At 39.2% G+C, this 17,227-nt stretch overlaps 1 protein-coding gene across 6 annotated transcripts in view; it reads right to left on the bottom strand.

The window, feature by feature from the left end:
• The window catches only part of LOC124170773 (serine protease nudel), a 105,567-nt gene extending 88,614 nt beyond the window's left edge, over nucleotides 1–16,953 (bottom strand). For 2 of the 6 annotated variants that reach the window (XM_046549722.1, XM_046549728.1), the window contains exons 1-2: nucleotides 8,659–8,804; nucleotides 1,697–1,860 (exon numbers count right to left, since the gene is read on the bottom strand). In XM_046549722.1, the coding sequence (XP_046405678.1) occupies nucleotides 1,697–1,856 (160 nt within the window). In that variant the 5' untranslated portion in view covers nucleotides 1,857–1,860; nucleotides 8,659–8,804. Of the gene's footprint in view, nucleotides 1–1,696; nucleotides 1,861–7,713; nucleotides 7,749–8,359; nucleotides 8,442–8,658; nucleotides 8,805–16,668 lie in introns of those variants that run through there. The other 4 variants (XM_046549724.1, XM_046549727.1, XM_046549726.1 and 1 more) reach the window with 4 other exon arrangements.
• Between the last annotated feature and the right edge of the window lie 274 nt (nucleotides 16,954–17,227).

Raw genomic sequence — 17,227 nt, 5'->3', positions numbered from 1 at the left:
ATCCACCGAATATTTCTTTTGCCATGCCCATAAAAGGGTGCATTTTCCATATCTTATATGATTTATCCATAGCGGTGTAATCACCGCAATGAATAAACCTACGAAGTTGTAGAAATCTGTTACGTCTCATTGTGTAATAAACAAGATTATTTCTGGCGTTTAGTGCTGCCTCGCAATAGTGCCTTTTACTGGGAGTCGTTTTATGCCAACTTATAAAAAGAATTGCAACAAATATTTTCAGTGCCTCATGTGTTATATTTGGGTCATAACAGTTGCAGAATTGTACACACCTATACGACTCTAACACTTAGTGTGTGAGGACATTTTCGTCAAAGAACAGTTCAAATATTCCAGTTGGGATGCCTCATGAAACAGTGAGTTGGTAATCAGGATTACGAGAAATCCTTTCGTGCTTTACGATCTCTTCATCATCAAAAACGCGTCCTTCCTCCCTATTTTTATACCTTTTGGGTGCTTTACGGCTCTGTTCAGTTTCACTGCACTTTTGAAAAATGTTCAGATATTTCTTGAGATGAACTCAGCTGACTGTCCACCTTTTCGAACAACAACTTCAAATTCGAGCAAAATTGGCGTCCACTCGATATTCCATTTTCCTAAGTCAGAAGGAAGGTATTCATCCTCTCTTTGCAGCAGCACATGCTATATTATAAGCAGTATGTGTAAGTTATTTCGGTTTTAATAGCACATGAAAGTGTGAAAAGTATCGGAGTGTGATTGAGGTACGTTAGACAAAAATTAGGATTACGCTGCTCTTGTCGAAGTGATGCCTGTCGCGTGGTCGTCTCCCGCCGCCAGCCGTCATTGAATTTTCCCCTTAGCAAGCCCCCTTATTCCCCATCATACCCCCTTCCTAATTGAGTACACAAATACTCTTCCTATTCATGTTTTTCTAAATAGGATTCAGGTATGCAATTATACCTCCCACTCCTTGAGCCCTCGTGAGGGTACGAGATTCTGAAAAAATGCGGACAATTTAGGGCCTTTTGTACTTGGATGACGTCCTTACAACAAAAAAATTAATTTATGTACACATTTAATATACTGTTATAACATTTAAATAAGGCAAAATTTACAATATCAATGATGAAAAATAAATAATTGTAAAATAAATAACTGTTAGAAAACGAAAACAATAGAAATATTCGTATTTACGCTTTCCGCCAAAACATGGTAGTGCAAGCGCCTAGCGGTACCATATGGTACCACCAAAATGTTTTGCATCATAACATCCCAAATATTAGGCTCACATACAAAAACCATGCTTAATATGAAATGTACATGTTATAACAATCATAATTACGTAAAAACATCTTCATTTTATGAGTACATAAGACGCAAGTAAAGAAAATCGAAATGCTTGCACTAAAAATTCCGTTTTTTTTCGCATAGCTGAAAATTCTCAATTTTCAAACGGCTCTAAATACGTTAATTTCAGCTTTAAAAAGGCAAACTTTTCGGGAAAATGTAAATACAAACATTTTTATTATGTTTAAGCTCTCAAAAACCCAAATAAAATACAATAAGTGACAAAAAAGTTACGTTTAGCATTGCGCTGCCGGCTGGTACCATATGGTACCGCTAGGCGTTAACGGGTTAAGTAGGATTTTCATCCAATTATGACTGCAATTTCATAGTATGAAGAAGCAAATATTAAATAGACCACATCACCACAGACCTGGATGGTGCAATGGCATTTCTTGGGCTTGAGTGTTGCCATCTCTTGCAGATCGAAACCAATGAAACCATCGTTGAGATGGGGGAGCAACAGATCCACGAGGTGTCTGAGAGAGGGATACCTCAGTCAGTGGAACATTGTTTCCAACGTGTGCAGCCATCCTACTGGAGAAGCAGCAAAAACAAAACATTATGGAAGAACTATGAGATAATGTACAAAACTAATCATTAACCAACCAGGAGATATAAAGCAACATTACACACATACACAATATAACAACTGAATGAAAATATTAAAAATATAGCATATTGAAAAAGTATTGACTATGATACACAAAACATAAAAATAAATACACATATATTTCTTGGGCTTCATATGAATTTTGGCCTATCAAGGATGACTCAAAATGTCACATATGAATGATCCAAGAGTAGGTTTAGGCAAAAATAGTAACAATAATATCATATAATAAATGCTAAACTAAAATGGATGATAACAAGAATAACCATAGCATGGATAACAAGAATGATTTTAATTCATCATGATACACCATATAGAATATATAAAATGACTTAGCAAAATTGGTGGGAAATACTGAAAGTAAATACAGCAGACTCCCGATTATCCGGTTGCGGTTTATCCGGGTTACGGATTATCCGTGCATGACTTTTACTCTCGCTCAATTTTTTGCACGATCTTTATAAAAAATAAAATCGGACAGAAAATCATCGGAATTACTGCATTAATACTAGAATAAACCGGGCTTATTCTTTCCATTAGAATCCCCTTCGTAAAATGGAAGCGATCGCGCGCCAGCTGCATTCACGGGAGCACCATGTTCTCGTTTTCTAAGCCTCGCAGTGAGCAACTGCACACCGCTAAAAAGATCGCGAACTTGCGAAGAAAGCTCTCATTGAGGCGAAGAAAGCTGAAAGCAGGAAGCACTCTAAAATAACAGAATAACTGCATAAATAATAATACATTGTATGTTTTGGTAAATTATGAGTATTGCAAGACATTTCAGTGAAAGTTTGGGTTATCCGTGTTTTCCGATTATTCGTGCCGTCTCTCCCCATCATTAGCTCGGATAATCGGGAGTGTACTGTAGTACAAGTTGGCCACTTTCAACACGGAAAATGCAAATAAATACACAAAAATGTAAATCAGAATAAGAAGGAAGAGGGAAAGCAGACATGATGAAGCCACACATGAGAAATACTCAAATAAACAGAAGACAAGAGGAAATGCAAATGCTAACAAGAAAGAAGAATAAAAGCTATACATTCTTCTGGGATACGCTTGCAACTTGAAATCAACAGCGATTAAATGTTGTGGTAATCCACAATCTACTTAATAAAACAGGATCTTTGTATTTTCTGCACTTTCAATTGACTTCGCTGGTCTTCCTCAATGCCTATGCACCTATCGAGAATGGTAATAAGGCAGTTGCAGAGCTAATAAAATTACAGGATAAAAGACATTGAACCAGCTGTATAAAATCGTAATTCAAATATATTCAACAGCTCAGATAGCAAAAGACTTTGAGAGGAATGTTATAATCCTCTTTCCCTCGAAGAAAAGAGCAGATTACTGAAACATTGTAGGACCGTAAGCCTGACAATATGCGTGTTGATGATCCTGACAAAAATCAGCTATAGAAGAATAGAATGAAGATTAGAAGAGTACTTGGATAAGGACCAATTCAGAATCATCAAAATCAAAGGCACAAAGGAGGCAACATTGGCCCTTAGGCTGTTCATAGAAAAGAGAATGGAAAAGAACAAGCCAACCTTCATTTCGTTTGCAGACTTAGAAAACGTGGATAGCAACAAAATGCTGGGAATCCTGAAAGAAGTTGCAGTTCTTTCCAATAACAGGAGAATGATCCACAATTTACACAAAAACCAAGTAGTGGTGATCAGGGACATAGATATGAATTAAGACAAGGGGGTATTTTAGGTGTAACTAATATGGGGGTTAGGGGGAAGGGGTATGGAATACCCCCCAGGGTAAGCAGGAGGTGCGGGGACTCTCCCTCTTATAAAATTTTAAGATGGTTCAAAATGGTGAGTTTTACGGCTTCCTGAGGGATATTTTATCTATCCTTACACTATTCTATAAGCAATATCAATCCAATTAAGAAAAATGGATTAAACTAAAAATTTCTCTTAAAGGGGGTAAAGGGGGTTATATCCCCCAAACCCCCACCCCTCGCTACGCCACTGGCGGTGATAAGATCAGGATCCAACTGTGTGAATAAGCAAGACTTAGGAAAAGTGTGAGACAAGGTTGTGCTTAGTCACCTGTAATTTTCAACATTTATAACAAGAAAGCCATTAATGAAATCAAAGAAAGGGCCTCGGAAGTGAGTGAATATCCATGGAGAAAAAGTTAGCATGCTACAATTTTCCTGATGGCATAGCTGTCAAAGCAGAGGCCGAGAAGGATTTGAAAAAGATTCTGGTTATTATGGGCAATGAGTAGATTTCAGCTAAAAGTACAAAGAAAACCAAGATATTAGTAGGTATGCAGCAGAAGAAAAGAAGTCAAGACTAATATTAAAATAGGGAAACAAAAACTGATGGAGGTGGAAGATTTCTGTTAATTGGGAAGCAGGATAACTAGTGATGAGAGAAGCAAGAAAGAAATTATCAGCAGAAAAACCCAGGCAATTTTGGCAATCCTTATATTTTCAGCACTTGATCTTCTTTTACCACGGCCATTCTTATCTGCTATTATTTGACAAGTTTACTGCTCACCTTGTTTAAAAGATGTTAATTTGCCTGGATCTCCAACATATGAGCAAACTACACATGTGCATGAAACTAGCCATCATGATTCAAGACGGAAGTTGTGTAATTTGAATAAGAAAGAAAATGAACCCAGGAAAATAAATTTGGTAGGGAGAGGGGAGGGTGAGCTGACTCTGCTTGAGGCCACCTGGATATATGCCTGGCCACCGCAAGGTGGAAATGAATGATGGAAACTTTTGGATAAGGATAATGTACTAGCAGATGAATAATAACAAAGTCAACAACCTGACTTCATAAAATATATGCAATAAGATATTTCCAAGGCTTATCAGTCGAGCAAAGGATATGAGTCCCAAAATGATAAACTGGGATCGTGCATGGCCCTCTTGCTGCAGCTGGAAAGTGAGGACATTCACCTTCCATACCTTTAACTTATCCAAAATCCAAATAGGGTGGTTTCCTATTATTTTTTTATTGCCTAAATCGAAGGAGTATGTATTTCACGCTTTTAAATTTTTAAATGACGATATCTATTTTTCGCGATTAAATGAAAAGTGAAAATTTTCAAGCGCGCGAAAACGCGACGCGTAAGTATGAATGCCGGGAAATCTCTCCGTGTGCCGTATTTCTGGTTCCCGCTGCCGCCCTGTGGGGTGACCTTGAGGCGAGGCTTAGCGCTGATACGACGCAGGCTGCTAGCGGGTAGCTGAGTACCCTGCTGGCTGGTAGCGCTTGGCTTAAATAAGGATTATTAATACCTTATCAAATTAAGAAAACTTTCCGACCTTAGCCAGTTTTAATAAGTGATTATTAAGACATGTTTCCCTGAGCACTGAGCCTCATGCATGCAATGGTAACCTCAGACGAAGTATAATTCCTATCTTCTCGTATAGAAACTAGGTCCCTGTGACGTCACGTGGAGTGGCATCGCATGGGCGCCAATCTGGCCCTTTTCAAATAAGGATAAAAATGGACCATTGCCTTTCGTCTACACCGGTATTTCTAAAACGAAATAATTTGTATATTATGAATACACTAGTGGTGGGTAACGAATCGCAATCAATGCCTTTCGTTTTCTTTGATGAAGGAAACTACCCTATTGTAGTGTAACAATAATTATTAATTCATAGTATTCCATGGGGTAAGTATTTAAAGAATCATCCTGACTGCCCCTCTACCCAAACTCGACTTCCCTTTTCAATTCTCAGAAGGGACTATTCCAGTGACTAATTTGTGCCAGAATGGCTTTCTAGCACCTCTCCCGGAAAATAGGGTCATGCAAAAAACTTTCACATTTTTTGGTCCATTATTGGTAAAACATGATTCTGCATTGTAACTTTTATTGCAAGTTCTAAAAAAATCATAAATTTTAGGTGGGCACTTATTTCAGAAAATTGACTTGACTTAGTGTTTTATTTTACCTGGATTGGGTGGATTAAAAGTGTTGGTATGTGTTCCGCTTCCTAAAATTTTAGAAATTAAGCACTGGCCTATTCTCTTCCATTCTACCTATAAATCTGATTCTCTTCCTCGCCTTCCCTATTAAGCAAATATTCTTACCTCTAACATGGTTTATAGTATCCCCTCCCAATTAAGTAAGCAAACCATCCAGACCCCTCTTCTTCTCTGCATCTCTAAATGAAGTATTTTACCCACCACGTCCACTACTCCTTTTCTTTTACTCTCCATCCACTTCACTCTCCATTCTTCTCCACATCCACCTCCTGAAAGGCCAGTCTTTTCTCATTCTCCGTACTCATTACCCAAGTTGCAGCACAGGAAAGACCTACACTCCAGGTATGAATCTCCTCTGGCCTTTTCTTTCACCTGATGTTACGATCATCTCATTATGCCATTCCTATTCATGAACGCCTCCTTTGCAAATGCATTTGTCTTCCTGATGTCTCAACTTGCGTGTCCCTTATCCTCTTATGTGTTGCCCAAATAATTGATTCACCTCCCCAACTTTGTACCCATCCAGTTCTATGTCAAACCTCAAATTCCTGGCTTATGATGGTTTACAAAACTGCATAACTTTAATACTCTTGTCAATAATCTAATGCTAAATTCTTCACATCACCTGTCAAAAGTATCCAACGGATCTTGCAACCCCCACACCAACTAGAGTTCATTTCAAATATCTTAAGAGGCAGGCCCGAGCTTTTTGAGAGATGAGGTGGAGGGCACACGACTTCCTGAAAACCAACCAAAATGCAATAGTTGGAGCCTGGCCTCTTAGAAATTCAGTTGTTTTCAGACCTTCGTGGCATATGCTCCATGAGTAAGTTAGCTGTGTTGCCAAATGGGAAAAGGGTTTTGACAGTCTTTCATTTCCATGCACTGAGGAATTCTTTTGAGAAAACAAGGCAATGCCTGCCTCACTCTCTCCCCACCCCCACCCCTCGTGTGGCAGGTCCCACCTCCTGGTGCGACGCTGCTCAAAACAATTAGAGCTTGCATGACTGGCCAGTCCCTAAGATATTTGAAAAGGATCATAACTAAACAATGCTTGATCATCTGCACTCCTCACCGCTTCAATTGTCCTTCTCTCCCTTCTCCTCTCATTAACCTCTGCTTCTAAAGGCACGCGGTGAAAGATCATGCTGAATGATCACGTGATCATTCACAGGATCATGCGAGCAAAATAGAACATGTTCTAATTATCACTGAATAATCATGCGCATGAAGGTTCATTCGCAAATTGTTCCGTCATACGAGGTGAATGATCATGCTGAATAACCAACTCCTCAGCATGCACCTTCAACAGAGAGGGTAATAGAGGACAGCCTAGCCTCACGCCTTGGATAATGGTTGCCTACCCTGACTCCCTGTGCCTACCCTCACATTTGCAGTCAGAGCCACGTATAGACTACAAATGATTGCTATTGCTTATGATTGCAAATGATCCTATCCCAATATATGCTGATTTTCTTAAGAATGCCCATTAGCTGTTCCTAGTGCACCCCATCAAATGCCTTTTCAAAATCCACGAAGTACTCACATGCGCCCAAGTTAAATTTTAGATTCCTCTCCACTGGGATCCTCACTACCACTCACACATGCAACTTTCTCTAGTGCAGTACATAGTTATGGATGAGAGAAATAATGAATGAGGAGTACTTTACAAGTAGAATAAATTGCTTGAATAGATACGGATGAGCACGTGATGTGGGATTTCCAACATCTATATTATAGGATGCACATTAGCTAGGTATATTACACAGAAGGGAGAGAACATGCCACAGAATAAAACTAACGACATACTTCTGTAGGTGGAGTCCTAATTGGAATCATCTAACCTGCAATAAACAGCATTTTATTAATTCCCCTTTATTGTCTTTGTTTTTGGAATGCAACAGGTACCTCCCACCCACTTATATGGTAAAGAATGAAAAAGTTCAACACAGGGGCTTAAAGGTAGAGTTACTTAAGGATACGTTTACCACTTATACAGGGCTATTTAATGAGATATGACCACTCACTGAATGCTAAGAAATTAGGAGGAAACACGTGCTGGTTTGAATAAATACTGCATTACCATGAAAAAACATCAATAACAGGGCTAGGTAAAAGAGCTTAGTTCACAGGGTTGATTGTTAGGGAAATAAACAGCAGAGAAAAAATGCTGTACAGCTCTGCCCGAGTGACTGGAGTGAGTTTATGAGAATTCATTCATACGATAAATTCATAAATAAATCCATCAAAAACAATTTAGGCAAATTTTCGTAGATAGGATATTAAATGACGCACAAATTAGCCTGCACTGCCATTTGTAGACCCAATGTTTCATCAGAATTTCGCACTATGTATCGCAGAAAGTTTCGCTGTCTGATTTAATAATTAAACCAGCACTTCAATCAGTGCAGCATATATAGCACTAGAGATGGCTAATAAAAGCAAATGAACTTACTAAAATACGCTTGGTAGCAAACCGAGATGCCTTAGTAGATATGGAAGCAGTAGAAATGAGAACGACAAGATCACTTCACTATTCAATACACCGCAAATTCTCTTCTTCGCATGAAAGCTTTGTGATGAGGTAGTTCGAGATACAATAAAATCCGTCGATGCAAAGGCTAGGAAGGTTTTAACGCCTCCTAAGTAGCTAAAGCGAAAACGGAATGCTTACACTAAAGGGATCATGCTACTACAAAAATGTACTACCGACAAGCATTACGAGGTGGTTTTTGAAAGAAATTTATAACTTACCAGCAGTTTTCCGACGTTAACAACCCATACAACCCTAATTCCCCAGCTACGACACTACACTGCACGACACTGGCATTTCATTCGAAGTCGACGAACCGCGCCAGCTGAAGAACAGCTGCGCATGCGCTCAATCGCTGTCTGCGTCGTTAGCTTTCTCGCGAACACATTATTTGATTGACCGTCATTTGCTGATGCAAACTGTAAAAACCTTGAGAACTAAAGCCATTTCGTCTCCATAAAAAAGTCATTCAAAAATTCAACGGAAGGTAAATTAGAAAAAATTATATCCTCAAAGTGCGAAAAATGTATTAGTCAGCTCTTCCTCTGAGGTTATGAAACTCAGAAATATTCGCATCCTCGGCACTCCAACTTGGAACAGGAATTTGCGCGAAAGCAGTCACGAGTGATGATTCTTTTCTGTATTAACAATTAATTCTCCGGAGCAATTTGATATAGCGCCCCAGACTTTGGGTGAATTATGGTGGCGGGGTAGCAGGGACGGCGCTAGCAGGTGCGGGGCTAGGGGCGAACCTTCAGTGCGGGGCCCTTCACTTAAAATATTAAACTCTATACCCCATCTACAAACTCGAGCATTTTGAATCCCTGCCACTCTCTGGCTAAGTATGTGTTCCCCTCCCAAATTCAGACTTCGTAATTACGCCGTTATGATACCATCACGCAGTTGAGTTCAAAATAGTATAATACTAATAAAATTTATAATTATATTTATTCATAAAATTATAACGTAAAATAAACATAAAAAGCGCGCTTTTTACTTTAAATTACTGCATTATTATTCCTTTTTCATAATATTATTTTTTGTCTAGCACGGACTTAACAATACAGTAATAGTTGAAATTGCGTTTTCAAACTATCGTATATTTTAATTTTTTTCACGAACACGGGGCCCCCCAAAGCGCGGGGCCCGGGGCAGTCGCCCCGGTCGCCCCGCCCTAAGGCCGGCTCTGCGGGGTAGAGCGGAAGAAATCTGTAAACACAGATATCTGCCAGGAGCGCGGAATTATTCGTTCCCTCGCAGAAAAGAGAATTTACTGCTAGTATGTCGTTTGATAGAATCATACTATGCATCGCTGAAACCTTGGCCGGTTTTCCAAGCGGATTACCTATACTGCAAGCCAGGGGCGCCGCTAGGAATTAAGGCTAGGAGGGGATTTAGGCGCAACTAATACGTTGGTGTCTGGAGGTATGGCATACCCGCTAGGGTACTTGGGAGATGCGGGGGCCCTCCCAGAGAAAAATTTGGATAAATATTGAGAATTACAACTTTCTGAGGGATATTTTATAAATCCTTACAAAATTTTATAAGTAATGTTAATGAAATTAAGTAAAATGGGTTTAACTTAAAATTCTAAGCTCGGGGGGGGGGGGTTTATCCCCCACAACCCCCCATCGCTACGCAACTGCTGCAAGCAATGCCGCTGTATTGAGAGGCGCAGGTCAAGGGTTTCAAACCCGTTCCTCTTACCCCGGCCCCGAGTTTTTAGAAGAGACGGTATTTAGCGCACTCCCTCCAAATGAATCTCCCCGAAAATATTTTCTTGCTATGGCCGTTCTCTCCCCTCCCTTCCCTTCCCGCTTCATCGGGTCAACATCTGCCCGCAGGACCCCAGATTTTTGCTCAAGGATTTGACAACACCTAACAAATAGTCAAATTTTAGATTAAATCAAAGCATTTAATTACTATAAAACTACAACTGTTTATCCCACAGACGTTATGCAAGCAATACAATATCAGGGAAAAGGATAAAAATTGACCTCATCTTTTAAAAATTTTTGGCATTGTCAAACCCTTCTCTCTACCGATTATTACGCACGTGAATTAACAATTCCTTTAAAGTTATTAACATTTGAAATATTTCCCACGTGTATCACTGTTTGCTTTAACTCACACTACCAATGCTGTAGTGTTAATGATTGACTTTTTAGATTTATGGTATAAGCGGCATGTGCAAGAGGATTGAAGTCAAATGAAGCTACATTAATTCCCTCGAATAAACCACTACTTACGATTTCCGGTAAACTCGACCCGTTGCTCTGATATTTTAGTGTGTAAGTAGCGTCCCTGGAGGTCATAATTCCTCGCAATAAAATGTTTTAATTTCGTAAAACAATTTTTTACACTGTGTTTAGCGTATTCAAATCATTCGCTTTACCTTAGCTTTACGAACTCTTAAATTTCCTTTCCAATTATTCCAGAAAGGGCGAAATTTCGGAAGCCAGAGGGGGTTTAAGTGAGGAAAATCAAGAACACATAACTCACATTCCCTATTGCTGTTGGGCTCATGGTCGTTGTAATGGGGGAATTCATCAGGGGGCATGAATTAATTAAGTGAGGCGTTTAGGGGGAAGGGGGTCAAGCCGATTCTCACCCAATCTCACGTGGGAGAGAGGGGGTCCTGGCAAGAAACAGTGTAAAATTGCGGTCTTAGTAATCCTAAATACTAGTCTTAAGTAATATTAAATAAAAATAATTAAACATTTTTTAAAAAATAAATCCAACGCAATGAAGCATAGATTAACGTACTCCAACAATAAGCGTAACGTACACGGGAAATAGGCATTTGACCATTCTCACGTGAGAAAAGAGGGAGTGGGTCGAGCCAAATCTCACGGTATCTCACTAAGGGAGGAGGGGGGAGCGGTTCAAAAATCGCCAAAATCACCTCACGCAATTAATGGATGTCCCCTTACTCTCCACGGCGCCTTAGTGGTACTATATGCCTCTCACTGTCAGCGAAAAAACGGAAAGATCCTCTAAAAATTGCCATCTTTTCAATTATTCCATAAATTACGGGGGCGACTCCTTCCCCTAAAGCTATCACTGGCTAGACTCGGCATCTATGTACAAGATGGAAGTACAAAAAAATCTATATCAACCAGCCGGCGCTGGCAAATCATTGAGTAGTTCTATATATATAGCTTTAGGAGAGTTTCGAACCATGGGAGGAAAGACAAAACTCCTTTACTTGAGTAAGTAGCGACGGAGAACACGCTATAATTCATATTTTTGCAACGTTGAAGAAGCCCTTCCAGTATCGGCTGAATGGTGGCCAATGGGGCATTTGACCAAGGGTCACGATCATAGCGGCCTTCAAATCGCGACCTCAATACATTTTCTAGCATATTTGAGGTAGTTTGGTCGGTAATAATATAAAATATTACTTTCTAAAATTAAATGTATAGCGGTTGTTTAGCAGTGTTTTATTAATAAACGAGTAATATACTTGAGAAATTCAAGAGCCAACAGTTAATTTGGGTGGCTGGAGGAGATAGCAGGGGCACATGAACCATAGACAGTGGCGTAGCCAGGAATTTCGTTCGGGGGGGTCCAAAACAGGGGGGAAAGTTTTTGAAAAACTGGGCACTAAATGTAAGTAATGGGTTTTAAACTAATTTTAACGCTTTTCATAATCGAAAAAACTTAATTTGTTAAATGAACATTGTGTAAATTCCAGATTTTTCAATATTTTGTTTCTTTAATGAAGGACAATAATTTTGTTTTTATATTTCGGGGGGGGGGGGGAGGGGGTTCCGGACCCCCCGGATCCCCCCCCTGGCTACGCCACTGACAATAGAGTTGCATTTGTAAGGGTTTCTCTGATCGAGCCTGATTTTTGCACCTACCCCGAGCGATTATCTCATCCGTGAGCATCTCACATTTTAATCTGAAGATGCTGATAAGCAAATGAAAATTTGGTGAAAGTAATGAAAGACCGGAATAAATGCACATGAGTAAATATGTTGTTATGATAATAATCATAGGCGGATTTATGGGGGCACGGGGGTACGTGCCCCCCCCCCCTCCCCCCAAGACGCTTAAATATTAGTCAAAAAATTTTATACGGTTATCGTTACTTTCGTTTCGTTTTGTATAATACGGAGCCTCAATCATTTAATTTCAAGTTAACAACTTTAATATTAAATAAAGAGAATATTTCGTACTGTAATTCTTGTACATACCTTGTTTTGAAGCTCAAGTGTGAGAAGATCGTTTGCCTGTCAGACCCTTTTGCCCCTCCACCCCCCAGAAAAAAATCCTGGATCCGCCCTTGATAATAATCGCTTATTGCTCGTACATATGTCGGTGGAAACGAACGCAAAACTCACAGTTAAACAAATTTGAAATACGATGAAAAAATTGCATTCAACAGAATCATCAATTATTTGGCAGTTTGGTATAGGTTAAAAGTTAGCTTTCTCTTTGCAACTTTTAGCATTCTCTTTTTGCACCGTTAAGGCTATTACCGAGGATTGAGAACTGTAGGGAAAACGCAAAGATGTATTTGAAGGTCGAAAAAATATTATCTTCATGCTCGTTCAGATATATCCATAATTAGAGAACAAGAAATATTATGAGCATGTCAATGGCATCAAGAGCTGATAATGAATGATGATTAAGTTAATTGATCTAAAATGATCACCAAGAAAATATGACGTATAATTGGAGTGTTAATTAACAACTGGAAATTTAACTTGTTAACTGTATTTATTTTTCCGCTTTTCAATGGTTGGTTCGAGTCCTTAAAATGAAAACATAAAGTTTCAGACTCAGAATTTCAGACTCAAAACAGAGAATCCTAAAGTATTTTCATGAAATGTCCTCATTAAGATGTGACTAGGATTTGAACATGGGTCCGATCATAGGTGGTCAGGAATATTTCTCACCTACCCAAAAAAGGTGTTTGTAGCTATCGCCGCGCGCTGAATCAAGTCTCCAAGACTTCAAACTTCTGCTCATCTGCGATCCATGTAAGAGACACTATACGTGATCGATCCCTAGGAAATGATCAAAGCCCCTCGTTCAGGCGATGTTTCAGAATCGTAGGGAACTATCAAAACTTTTTCCACAATTATGTCTGAAGGTAAGTGGAAGAATAGGTAAAAGGAATTTTTTAAAATTTGTCTCCGCAGAAGGTATTAATGCGATTGATTAGAAAGCTGATGGTCACTTGCAGACCTCTGCGAAAGCAATAGAAGTAGGAGAAAATGGGGCTTGTTGTGTGGGTTGCGTGACCAAAAGGCGTAAATGTTTTACTGAATGTCGAAGATGTTGCAAATTTAAAAATCGCTTCGAGTCTTTTTCAGATAATTTTCCAAGCTGACTCTCCATGATTGAAATGGAGCATTGGATATCCTTATAAGAATATGAATCATGGAGTCACCATTTACTCATGGCCAGAGACGGAGACTAACATGGGTGTAGTTCACAACAATCAGGATTTACAGCACTAACGAATTTTCTTTATATCGTGGCAGATGCCAATTTTTGCTAACTAAGATGTGGGCTCAGTCACTTTGTAGGCTTGTTTTTACAAATAAATCAGGATATTTTTCCCCTATAATTTCTATTTATACATTGAATTTTTAGATAAAAAGCAAACTTATTCGTAATACCTTTGCTTTATAACGTATAAAAATGTTAAAGAAACAATCAAGTTTACACAAAAGTGCTAGAAAAGTCATCATGCACCAATTCTACGATGAAAAATTAGGCAAACACGGCATAAAACATACGGCAAAATATCAAATCTTTGAAACAACCACCATAGCAGAATATGTCCCTTCCGCGGATTTTGGTGTATCCAATATTTTTTTCAAAAACTATTGGCTCAATTGCCACAATTTTGTTATGAGAAGAGAGTATAACAGAATTAATATAGCGGCTCGAAGTCCCACCATCCTAAAGAAAAATCAGGGGAGAAAGAAGTGCACTTTAAAGTTTGAAATGGGACAAAAATGTCCCTCCCGTGGTTCTAGCGTTTAAACACTCGTATAACTACCGTTCTCACATACCACAAAGACATATATAGTATCTCAAGAAAGGATACTATATAATATAATGCATTGACGCTATCTAAAGGGAGTAGAGGGGGGGTCACGACCCTCACTGGATCTTTCCCGTTTTTTTTTATTTTGATAAATAATGCTAAATTCTCATTTTATTATCTCAGTACCACATTTACCGCCATTTGTTTTTCAAATTTATCAGTGAGACATCGGTAGAAAAATATGAATCCACAGACTAATTTAATTGTAATTGTTATGGTTAATGACATGAGTTGTCTTCTCATAGGTAAAATTTAGGTATTCTTGCTGAAAATCATCGGTAAATCCAAAAAAGAGATTTTGAACATAGTATTCGCTGTATAAGCTACCTTTTGAAAATGTTCCTTCAACTGCTTCATCAAATGAATGTCTCATACCTTCTGATTATATTCAATTATCTTCCTCTGCTTTTCTAGCTATTGCCATCTGCTAATAAACAAACTTACGAGGCCTTTAAAAAGGAATTTTAAACTATGAAATTTGTTTGCCAACTTTATAATAGAAACCTTGTTTTGTGTCCAACACACAACATTTAATTACATGACAAAAATTTTCCCTAGACCGGGAATCAAACCACGGACCTTTGGCTCTCCGGGCCACTGCACAGATGCCTTCTCTATCCAAGTTCCTTATTTCCCCTGGCAATCCTCTCAGGATTTTTTTTCTCGTGGCAATTCCTGTGAATTTCACCGCCGTTCACTCGGCAGGTTTGAAACATTATATTAATCAGCATGACGGAGACCTTCTGTGTCGTGTTAGCTAAGATGTTCATAAAATACCAAAATTACACTAACTCTGCATTTGACTCGTATATTAGTGACAAACATCCTGTTAATCTATCCTGCTATTGTGACAATTTACAATAGAGAATCTGTAGTATCGCAAAAGCAAAAAAGTAGCTATAAGAAAGTGTAGAAATAAAGGGCCATGCTCTAATTTTAAAAGGCCAATCATTAAATAACTAACATTTTTGGAAATATAGTTGTACCTATAAGATTGTCAAAATATATGTAACAATTTGAGGAAACAAAAAGGCACGATGTCTTTTAAGGAATAGCACTAACATTTATCATCAAACTTGGAATTAAAAAAATAGAAAATAACGGTTTTACCTTCCATCCGGTAAATATAAACCTCAAAAACCGAAGAACCCACGTCCCTGAGCCCTGATCCAATCTTTTATGCTAAATTTAGCAACTTTTTGACGAAAATACCTGTGGCATTCAATGACTTTCGAGAGAATTTTTTTCAAAATTAATTGCGATTTTAGGCGACTTTTTTTGGCAGAATAACGGACTCTCTTTCAGCGCTCCTGCAATAAAATTCCCCCAACCCCCTTTATCCGCCCCTGATTACCCCTCGCTTGCTCATAAAATCCCCTCCGCCATGATCAATTTCGAGGAGCCCGGAAAGATGGGGAATGTAACGGTATGAAGGTATGGAAAAAAGCTTACACAAATGCAATTGGAAAGAAATGAATACCTTCTCAAAGGTTGATGGGAGCAGGGGCGCAGCTCGGAATTAAGGCTGGAAGGGTTTAGGTGCAATTTATACCGGGGTGTTTGGAGGTATGGAATACCCACCCGGATAAGCGGTAGGTGCGAGATTAATAAATTGCGGAGTTTTAAGACAAATGGTTCAAAATAGTGAGTTTTACGGCTTTCTGACGGATATTTTATTAATCCTTACACTATTATATTAGTAATATCAATCCACTTAACACGTTGCGTACCGGGATATTTAAATTCCTAGGAATTCTGGGTGGAGGTGTTGAGATTGGAAACATGTGCATGTTAGGGCGTAATGCCTTTGGTTTAAACAAGGTTAAAAAGCTAATGTTTAAAATATAACTTTACCCAATCAAACGTTATGATGCATCAATTCCTTATGAATAACGAACAGCAACTTAAAACGTACTAACGAATACGTATTGTACGCTTTAAAATTGTTTAGGTTGACGCGCCTAAATGACGAGTATCTTCGTCATCCGTCCGTAGCGTTCGGGAAAAAAATGACGAGAATTCTCGCCATCCGTGCGCAACGTGTTAAGTAAAATGCATTAAACTTCAAAATTTCTCTGAGCGCTGGGGGGGGGGGGGGGGGTACTTCCCCAAACCCCCCCTCGCTGCGCCACTGGATGGGAGATTAATGAAAATGACTCACAGCCGAACTCTTCTCCGCGGCGGCTGATACTGAGGCACAGGTTGAGTTGATCAGCTGTCTTGGTGGCTGGATGCTCTGATCCCAGAGGAGCGCAACGGCTGTCGCTGAAGGTGATTTTCTCCTTGATGACATACGTCAGAGCCGAAGATGTTTATGTGATATGATTAATGACGATACTTCGCTCGCTGATCACTTCGGCCCGAAGGAGTAAAAGATGTTCGTGTGATCCCATGCTGTGAGGCCAAAGATGATTCGCGGGGTCAGCATTTCTAATGTGAATGCCTACTTTAATGTTCGCACGAGACATGCTGAGCATGCCACTGAACGCCCTCACAGTCAACACCCGATTCCCTGCCTGTAATGAAAAACGACACAGCGTAGCCCACGTGACCTACTGAAGGCTATAAAGAGACTGCACCATAGTCGGTGGCTCCATGGTATCACTGATTCTTGAACAAAGGCCGCAGGTAATGCTGTCAAAATATTAAATACGAAAGGAATAGGTGAAAAATGGGTTCAAAGACTGTAATACTATCTTGATAGTGAATTCAACAATCAG

The sequence above is a fragment of the Ischnura elegans genome, chromosome X (assembly GCF_921293095.1).
Source record: "Ischnura elegans chromosome X, ioIscEleg1.1, whole genome shotgun sequence".
Lineage (NCBI taxonomy): Eukaryota > Metazoa > Arthropoda > Insecta > Odonata > Coenagrionidae > Ischnura > Ischnura elegans.
This window is presented reverse-complemented; position numbering and strand designations above follow the sequence as displayed.